The sequence below is a fragment of the Belonocnema kinseyi genome, chromosome 7 (assembly GCF_010883055.1).
Source record: "Belonocnema kinseyi isolate 2016_QV_RU_SX_M_011 chromosome 7, B_treatae_v1, whole genome shotgun sequence".
NCBI classification, from domain to species: Eukaryota; Metazoa; Arthropoda; class Insecta; order Hymenoptera; family Cynipidae; genus Belonocnema; species Belonocnema kinseyi.
In genome coordinates, this window is record NC_046663.1 from 4,754,747 (window position 1) to 4,765,412 (window position 10,666).

General features: G+C 25.7%; 1 protein-coding gene across 3 annotated transcripts in view; it reads left to right on the plus strand.

The window, feature by feature from the left end:
• LOC117177424 (tyrosine-protein phosphatase non-receptor type 5-like) overlaps nucleotides 1–10,666 on the plus strand; it is a 67,545-nt gene that overhangs the window by 49,495 nt on the left and 7,384 nt on the right. For all 3 annotated transcript variants that reach the window (XM_033368097.1, XM_033368096.1, XM_033368095.1), the window contains exons 5-6: nucleotides 562–969; nucleotides 7,066–7,361. In XM_033368097.1, the coding sequence (XP_033223988.1) occupies nucleotides 562–969; nucleotides 7,066–7,361 (704 nt within the window). The remainder of the gene's footprint in view (nucleotides 1–561; nucleotides 970–7,065; nucleotides 7,362–10,666) is intronic.

A 10,666-nucleotide genomic window follows, 5' to 3' on the forward strand; every position in this document is an offset into this window, starting at 1 on the left:
CGCACTTTTAATCTTCTATCCTTCAACACCATATCGTGGATTTTATTGATGATTTCGGGAGTACTTGCTTCTGCGGGCCTTCCTGAACGTGGTTCGTCACTTTTTGATGTACGACCACGCTTAAATTCATTTACCCAGTTATAAACCGTTGCTAAGGCAGGGGCAGTTGTGCCATGAACTGAGTCCAATTAATTTTTTATCTCATATGGAGTTAAACCCTTTAAATGAAAATGTTTGATTACCGCTCTGAACTCGTTTTTTTTCCATTTTTCTTAACGGACAATTTTTTTTTTCAATTGGTTATAAAAACACGTAAACTCAGAAGATGTGGACTGTGACTGCACCATATATCTAGTCGGGAGTGGTGCTGACTGAAAACAGATGATTTGGAGCGATTCGCGCGCCATCTGTTGGTCATTCTAAGGACTTATTGAACTACCCTCGTATCAATATTGAAAAAATATTCTATAAAAACCCGGATATTCGTCACTTATGAATGTTCAAGATTATTTGGTCCTGATTTCATTATATTGTGATAATAATGATTGAAATTACTCGAAGGTGATGGCTCTTGCTACGCCAGAAAGAAGGCTAGAGCCAATTCGGATAAGGGCGAAGGGACTGTTGGAGCGACGAGGTTCCAGTGCAAGTTTGACGATTGAATTGACGCCAACGCCGGAAAGTCCACCACACGTGGTGACACCGACCCGCGAATGCACCGCTGAAGAGTTCCTCCTGAGCGCTGGGAATGTCTTGTCTCGGGCCCAGCTGAAAAGAGTCATCGCTGATCCTTCCTCTCTTCACAAGGAGTTTTGGGAAGTGCCCTTGAATCTTCCCGAGAAAGTCGACGTTTGCGGATCTGGTATCAAGAACCGATATCGCTCGGTTTTGCCGAATTCACATTCTCGAGTTGTTCTGCCTGGCTCGGATGACGCACTCGTCAGCTACATCAACGCAAACTATATACGCGTGAGTAAAATTAAAATCAATTTCATTAAGTTTCAGAGTTGAAATTTTTATTAAACCTAGGATTTAATATCAAAATCTGGATTTTTAAAAAAAGAACTCTAGCTTATAATCTCTAGACTATGGAAAAATGATAAAAGTGTTTTCTTTCGTAGCGAACGTTCATAAATTGGATTTCCAATTTTAAAAGGATTTCCATCTTTTACCCCTTTTTGAAGAATTATCTTTTTTAGATTTCTATTTTTAAGGAATTTCCTCTTTTTTCACTGTTTTTTGATTAAATTCGAACTTAACCCTTTGCGGCATGGTGGGAATACCTTATTCCCACCTTTTTTCATATCATTTTTTGCGATTTCAGAGTAGTTTTTATTGAATTTTACACAGATTTTTTTAAATTTCATGCTCGCAGGATGATAGAAAATTGACATTTTTATGCGAAGGGTCTAAATTTTTAAAATAATTTGTTAATACTTATAAACAAAGATGAAAAAAAGCCTTTTTTGTTGAAAAAATTCATGATTGAAAAAACTGTCCATTCTATCCTTATGAAAATGATTACTTAAGGGTTTTTGGGGTCGCTGAATACGAATCTGGACTCATATTTTGAAAATTCAAAATGGCGGAACCAATATGGCTGCCGAAATTGGGAATATTTTTGAAATCTGAAAATTGGTATACAGGGGTTTAGTGATCACGAATATGAACTCAGATTTTGGAAATTTAAAATGTTGGATCCAAGATGACGCCCGAAACTTGAAATATTTTTGGATTTTTTTTCTGAAAATTGGTATACAGAGGTTTTCTGGGTCGCGGATCACGAATCTGAAATCAGACTTTGAAAATCCAAAATGGCGGTCAAAATAATAAAGTTTTCTGTATTTAAAAAAAAAATTAGTTTACAAGGATTTTTGGAGTCACTGATCACGAATCTGAATTTAGATTTTGTAAATTCAGAAAATTGGTACTAATCCATGTTTTAGGTGAGTAGGTAAATGTTTTTTCAAACCTCAATATTCTAAATATTTGTCATTTTGAATACAGATTCAAGATCAGCGACTCCCTGCCTGTGCCAACTTTCAAAAAACAATTTAGAAATATTTTGAATTTTGGCCCGTCATTTTGAATATTCAAAATCTAAGTTCATATTCGTGATCAGAGATACCAAAAACTCCTGAAAACCAATTTAAAAAAAAAAATCCAAATTTTGCCCGCCATATTGGATCCGCCATTTTGATTTTTTAAAATCTGAGTTCAGATTCGTGATCAGTGATCCCAAAAACCCCCGTATACTAATTTTCAGAAAAAATAAAAAAAATATGCCAAACGTTAGCCGCCATATTGGACCTGCCCTTTTGAATTTTCAAAATCTGAGTTCAGATTCGTAATCAGCGACCCCAAAAACCCCTATGTACCAATTTTCATGAAAACTTTGTTCCCTGAAAAATGTATGCCGGAAAGGGTTAAATAATAAAGAACCCAATAGGAAAATCCAAATATTTTTTTGTTGAAAAGTCTACTGTTTTTTTTTTGCTTCGGAATTTATCTCGTTTTGTAAAAAATTCGACTATTTAGTTGAAAATTTAAGTTCTTTTATTAAAAATGCAACTGTTGGTTAAAAAGTTATAGTTTTTTGTACCATAAATTTAACTTTTTGTTTGAAAGTTTAAATACTTTGTTCAAAGATAATTTTTTTGTTTGAAGATACGTTCCTTTGGATAAAAATGTAACTATTCCATTTTTATAAAATTGATTTTGGTTTAAAAATCATCTTTTGGGCTGAATGTTGAACTCTTTTATTGAAACTTAGTTAATTTTTTTAAATATTCTTTTCTTTAGTAGAAAATTAATGTATTTTGTTGAAATTTTTTTCGGCTGCAAATTAAATTTTTAAACTGAACATGTAACTATTCGATTTTTGCTTGAAATTTTATATTTTTAATTGAAAATTTATTTCTTTGATTTGAAAATATACTATTTGGCGGACAATTTATATATTTTGTTGAAGATGGAACTACTTTTTAAAAAGTAATATTTTTTGTCAAAATTTCAACTACTTGGTTGAAAGTTGAACTGCTTTGTTAAAACTTAATTTTTTTTTGGATGAAGATTCATTTCTTTGGATGAAATTGAACTATTTCATTTTTAGTAAATTAATTTTGGATAAAAAAATCATCTCTAGGGCTGAATATTGAACTCTTTTATTTTTTACTTCTTATTATTACTTTTTATTTCTTCTTTTTTAAAAATTGTTTTGTTAAGTAGAAAATAAATGTATTTTGTTGAATTTTTTTTCGGTTGAAAATTAATTTTTTAACTGAACATGTAATTATTCTATTTTTGCTTAAAAATTTATATTTTTAGTTGAAAATTTATGTATTTTGTTGAAAATGCAACTACTTTTTTAAAAAAGTGATATTTTCTTGAAAAAATTCAACTACTTGGTTGAAACTTGAACTCTTTTATTGAAACTTACTTTTTTTTGAAGATTATTTTTTGTAGTAGAAAATTATTGGATTTTGTTGAAAATTTGTTGGTTTTTTCGGATGCAAATTAATTTTTTTCACTGAACATGCAATTATTCTATTTTTTCTTGAAAATTTATATTTTTAATTGAAAATTTATTTCTTTTATTTAAAAATAAACTATTTAGTTGACAATTTATGTGTTTTGTTAAAAATGCAACTACTTTTTTAAATGTAATATTTTTTGTCCAAAATTCAACCACTTGGTTGAAAGTTGAACTACTTTGATAAAAATTAATTTGTTTGGTTGAAACTTCATTTCTTTGGCTGAAAATTGAACTATTTTATTTTTAGAAAATTAATTTTGGTTCAACAATCATATTTTTGGATGAATGTTGAACTCTTTTATTGAAACTTAATTTGTTTTGGTTTTTTTGTTGAAGATTCTTTTCTTTAGTAGAAAAGTAATGTATTTTGTTGAAAATTTGTTGTTTTTGTCGATTGCAAATTAATTTTTTCACTGAACATGTAATTATTCTATTTTTGCTTGAAAATTTATACAATTAGTTAAAAATTTATTTCTTATCTTTTAAAAATAAACTATTTGGTTAACAGTTTACGTATATTGTTGAAAATCCACCTTTTTTTTTTAAATTCATTTTTTTTTGTTGAAGATTCATTTCTTTAAATTAAAATTGAACTATTCCATTTTTAGTAAATTAATTTTGGATACAAAAATCACATTTAGAGCTGAATGTTGAACTCTTTATTTTTTACTTCTTATTTATTTTGTTATTAAAGATTCATTTCTTAAGTTTAAAATTAAATTATTTTCATTAAAAATTTATTTCTTTGGCTGAGAACTAATTTCTTAAACTAAAAATCTAACTATTCTATATTTCTATTGTATTTTGGCTTTTTTTTATTTTAAAATAAAATCTTCTTTGGCTGAAATATCATCTTTATACAATTATACATTCATAGTTAAGAGTCCATCTTTTTTGGCTGAATAATTAATTGCTTGGTTTAAACTTTAAAAATGTATTCTTTTTTTTCAAGATTCATTTTTTTGGTTAAAAATTCATATTTTGGTTTAAAAAAATTAAAGCAGGGCCTCCCTAGCTTGAAAATTCATATTTTAAGTTGAAAATCAACTATTTGGTTAAAAATTGAACTATTTTTATGAAAATTTAACTATTTGTTATCAAAAAGAAATAACATTTTATTGGTAAATAATATTTTCGGGTTGAAGATTCAACTTTTTTGTTAATAATTCGTCTTTTTGGCTTCGAAATTTAATAATTTTTTTTTAAATTTGTATATTTTGTTGAAAATTCGTCTTTTTAGGAATTTGTTTTTTTGTGCTTGAAAATTAATTTCTTTAGTTGAAAGCTGAACTTTTTGTTTTAAATTAGTTTTTTGTGTTGCTCAAATAATTTTTTCTTGCAAAATTTAACTATTACATTCCTCTTTTTGGCTGAGGATTCAACTATTTTGTTGCAAATTCGTAATTTTTTGTTTGAATCGTTGTTTTTTATAATTTTTTTTTTGTTGAAAAATTTTGTTCGTAAAAAATGTATCTTTTATCGTAGATGTCATCTTTTTTGGTTGGAAATGAACTTTTTTTTAGTTGATTTTTAATATTTTTTGAATCGGCTCTTTTCTGGAAAATGCGTCTTTCTGGGTTGACAATGAACTTTTTGTTGAAAATTCCACTTTCTTCTAAAAAATTCGCCTTTTTGACTTGAAAATTCAAATGTTTAGTTAAATTGTATTTTTTGTTGTTGAAAATTCGGCTATTGGATGGGAATTGCATCTTTCTCGGTTCAAAATTTAATTTTTTTGATAAATTCATCCCTTCTGACAAAACATTCCGCTGTTCTTATTAAAAATTCTCTCTTTTAGTTAAAAAATTCATTTTTTTCGTTTGATTCAACTGTTAAAAATTCATTTTTTTAAGAAAATTAATCTTTTTTGGTAGAAAAGTCATCGCTCTTGCTGAAAATAAACTTTTTTGTTGAAAATTCAAATTTCTTCTAAAAAATTGGTCCTTTTGACTCGAACTGTTTTTGGTTGAATTGTAATTTGTTTGATTTGAAAATTTTACTATTTGGTGGAAAATGCATTTTTTTAGGTTCCCAATTCAACTATTTTGATAAAGTCATTTTTTCTGGTTGAAAATTCAGCTACTTTTATTAAAAGTTCGTACTTTTAGATTAAATTTTCATATTTTTTGGCAGAAAAGTAGTCTTTTTTTATGAAAAAGTCAAATATTTTGTTGTAAATTCATTCTTTCTTTTGGAAAATTATTTTTTTATTTTAAAACTTAACATATTCCATTTTTTGTTTGTTAGAAAATTAATATTGTTTGTTGAAAATTCATCTTTTGGACTGAGGATTCAACTATTTGGTTAAAAATTAGATTTTTCTTGTTAAATATAAATGATTAAGTATTCTTTTTTATGGTTGATAATTAATTTTTCAAACTGAGAATTTGACTTCCATTGTTGATACAAAAAATATATTTTTTAGTTGAAAATTCAAATATTTGACGAATTCAACAGCATTATGAATTTTTTTTTCAATTCAACTGGTTTAAAATTTGTTTTTTGGTAGAAAATTGATCTCTTATATTAGAAAAATCATCGAATTTGCTGAAAATGAACTTTTTTGTTGAAAAATTAAACGTTTGGGGTTAAAAAATTTAACAGTCTTCGGAAAAGTTCGTCATTTGGATTGAAAATTCCACTGTTTTTAATTAAATTTCATTTCTTTTAAATTCCGACTATTTTGAGGTCATTTTTTTTTATTGGAAATTCTACTATTTTGTTAAAATCTCGTCCTTTTGGATGGAGAATTCAACTATTTTGTTGAAAATAAATTTATTTTTTGGAAAATTCGTCTTTGGTTTGAATTTCATCTCTTTTGGTAGAAACTCATTTTTGGTTATAAAATCAATTATTTTATTGAAAATGCAACATCCTTTTGACTTTGAAACCTCACGAATTTAAAGTGTTTCATATTAAATCCAATATGGTATTTATAATAAATTTATTTAAAAGAATTTCTTTCCCTATTTCCCTGAAAAATCACACTATTTCCCATGTTTTGAGATAAATTTTGGAAACGTTTTTTTTCTTGAGGAAAAAACCACCCGAAAAAAAGAATCGCCACTCTGGAAATCCTTCATAGTCCTTCCTTACTAATGTGCAGAATTATTGAAAATAAAACCAAATTTTGTCAACCACCATAAAATGCTCCTATTGAAATTTGAAAATTTCTTTCCTCTTTTTGTACAAAAGAAAAAAAAATAGAATCCTTTTCTTTTTTTAATTTACAATAAAAAAATTATATGGTGTTTCTCCAAATTTGGTTGTTGGATTCTTGGTTTTATTTTCAGGAATTCTGCACATTAATTTGATTATTGAACGTTAAAATAGAATTTTAAATTGAATTTAAATCTCATTAAAATTTAAAAATTTTTTTCCTTTCTACTATTTTTATTATTATTTTTTTTAGGGCTATGATGGCGACAGTGTGTTATAAACGTTAAAATGGGATTTTAAATTGAATTTAAATCTCATTAAAATTTAAAAATTTTTTTCCTTTCTACTATTTTTATTATTATTTTTTTTAGGGCTATGATGGCGACAGTGTGCGATACATCGCGACACAAGGGCCCTTGGTCAACACAATTGAAGACTTTTGGAGAATGATTTGGGCGGAAAGAGTTCCCACAATTGTGATGATGACCCGGCTGCAGGAAGCAACCAAAACCAAGTGTGACGTTTATTTTCCAGTCGATGAAAATACAAGAATTAATGCGGGACCCATCGAGATTATGGTTTTGTCCGTGATCAACAGGGATGGCTACACTGTCAGGGATTTAGAAATCAGGCACAATGGTGAACGACGACGTGTTCAGCATTATTGGTACGTTTTTTTCGGTTTTTTTTTTTAATTGATATAAGCGAAAATTCAAATTTAATCGATGAAAAATAAGTTTTTTTCACACAATTTATTGATAAAAGTTTATAATTTTTCGGAGAAATAATGACTTTAAATCATTTCTTTCAAGAAATAATTTTGAGTGCGGTTATTTTTTTTTTTTTTGGCTTAGTTCTGAATTTGAAATTCTGAAAAAAAATATTGTATACTGAAAGAAATTTTAAGAGTACACATTTTTAAAATTTTTATATTTTTTTATAGTGAAAAATAAAAACAATATTTTCAACTAATAAAGAAAGTATTTTAGAGAAGAATCGTCTTTTTCTTTTTTTTTTTAACTGTTTGTGATCAAAATTTTGTCGGTTGAAGTTTCTTCTCTTTGGTTGAAAGTTTAACTATTTTGTTGAAAATTGGTCTTTTAATTTTTTATTTTTGGTTAAAAACCGATCTTTTTTATTTGTGAACTTATATAATTTGTTAATAATTCGTCCTTGTTGGTTTTGAATTCAGAGATCTTTAATTTAAAATATTTTTTGCCTAAATTTATCAACTATTGTATTTTATATTGTTTGTTAAAGTTTTATATCTTTGGTTTAAAATAAACTGTTTTTAAGAAAATCAATTTTTTCTTTAAAAATTGATTAACTAAATATTTAAATTGCCATTTTTTGTTTAGAAAAATCGCCTCTTTTAGTAAAAAAATAAACCATTTGGATAAAAATTCATGTATTTTATTCAAAATCTTTTTTGTCGAAGAATAATTTTTCGTTGGAAAATTTTTTAAAATTCGTTTTTTTTTTCTTGAAAATCCATCTTTTTAATTGAAAATTTAACTTCTATGTGTTTGAAATTTTAATTTTTTTAGTAAATTATTCTTCTTGATTGCAAATTAATTTATTTTCGTTAAAAAATCATTACTTTGGTTTAAAATTTTACGACTTTGTTTCGAAATTTTACTACTTTGTTAAAAATACATTTTTTGTTAAAAATTAATATTTTAGTTAAAAATTTATCTTCCTGGTTGAAAATTCATTAGTTTATCTTAAAAATTGAAGTATTTTGTTGACATTTTTTTTGTCGAAAATGAATTTTTGAACTTCAACCTTGAGTATTTTATTTAAAATTTGGATTTTGTTTGAATTCAACTTTTTTTATTTAATAATAAAATCTTGTTTTGTTAGAACATCAACTATTTAATTTTTCATTGAAAATTAATATCTTTTGGTCCAAAGTTATACTACATTGTTCAAAAGTAATTTTTTGGTTGAAGATTCATTACTTTACTTGAAAATTCATTTTAAATTTTGGCTGAAAATTTTTTCTTTTCCATTTTTGGTAAAAAAAATTTCCTTTTTTTCTTTTTTTTTATGAAAATCTAACAATTCTGTTGAAAATTCGTTTTCCTTTAGTAGAAAATTAGTATTTTTTATGTAGAACTTCAAACAGAAAAGTATTGAAATTGAATTTCAGTTTTTATTCAAACTATCATTAATTGAGTCTATAAATGATCAAAATTTCTATTTATCGACGACAGAATTGAAAATTCAAAGTGAAATTTCATTTTTTTTTTAGTTAAAAAGTCGGTTTTTAAATTTCAGGTTAAGGATTTACATGTTTTATTTTGTTTGAAATGGTATTATCTCATTCAAAACCTAATTATCTTGTGGAAAATTCCACAATTTCGTTAAAAAATTATACTTTTCAGTTGACAATGTGTCATGACCTAAAAATATATTTTTGTTTGTTGAAAATTCAACTATTTTGTTGTTATTTGTCCCCAAGGTTTTAAAAATTTGCCTCTTTTTGTAGTAATTTCAGATTTTTTAGTTAAAAATGCATCCGTGTAGTTAAAAATTCACGTTCATGATTTGAAATTTTATCGTTTTTAGTTGAAAATTTAACTATTTAGTTTAAAAAAAAATGGTGATTGATTGGTAGAAAATTAATCCTTTTGGTCGTTCATAATCCAAGTATTTTGTTGAAAATTCGCCTTTTTTGGTAATTTCAACTGATTTTAATTTTTAATAAATTTTTTTCGTAAAAATATCAGCTATCACTTAAAAATTAATTTTTTAGGTTTGAAAATTTACCTCTTTAGTCCAAAGTGGAACTGCTTTCTTAAAAATTCATTTTTCTGATTGAAAATTCATAATTTTGGGGGAAAATTTATATCTTTGTTTGAACCTTGAAGTACTTTATCCGTTGGTTCAAAAATAAATTTTTCCGTAGAAATTTTGCTCGTCTTGAAAATCCAACAATTTAGTAGAAATCTATTTTTTTATAGAAAATTGAAATATTCTATTTTTGATAAATAATTGTACTTTTTTGTTTCAAAAATTCAACTATTTTGGTTAAAAATTAATATAATTTGTTGAAAATTTATCTTTCTTTCTTAGAAATTAATCTCCAAGGTTTTTGGTTGAAAACACGTCTTTTTTAGTAGAAAATTAAGTTTTTTGGTTAAAAATTAATCTTTTGAGTTCAACTCTTCTTGAAAATTCGCCATTTTAATTTAAAAATTCGTATGTTTTGGTTTGATTCAACTTGAATTTCTTTAAAATAAAAATTGTTTCTTCAAGGAAATATTTATTATTAAATTGTTGTTGAAAATCCATTCATTAGGAAAATTGAACTACTTTAATAATTTTTTTTTTTTAAGTGAACATTTAACTAATTTATTGAAATTTCAGCTTCTTTGTAGAAAATTTGCTAGAACAGTTTGGTAGAAAATTCAACAGTTTTGTAGAAAATTATTTTTTCGATTGAAAATTGTTTTTTTTTTCAATGACAATGTTATCAGTTTTACTAAAAAAAAATTGTATAGGAAATTTGTATTTTCCTTCATTCAATTTAATATTTATATTTTGATTATTATTTTCGTACGAGATAGAAGTAAAATATATAAAAAGACTGCAATAAGAAAAAAATGAAACAGTAAAATAAAATGGTATAAAAATATAATGTAAATAAAAGAAAATTTCTATCATTATTTTAGTATTCATATTTTGAAATTAGAGTAATGTCTAATGTTTTTTTAACAAACAATTGCATAAGGAATCGGAATTTTTAAAGAATATCGCAGCACTGATTTATCCTTGAAATATTTGTTTCGGAAGTGATAAAGGTTTCAGAAAAGTCAGTTTTTTTCCATCCGGAAAAAAATGATTAAAAATAAATATTTTGTCAAAAGTGCTGAACCAGTGTGATCCCTGATAGTAGCGACTATTAAATGACAAGAATTAAAAAGAAATGTGTATGTTTAAATTACAATTTCCTGTTTTTTTTTTTTT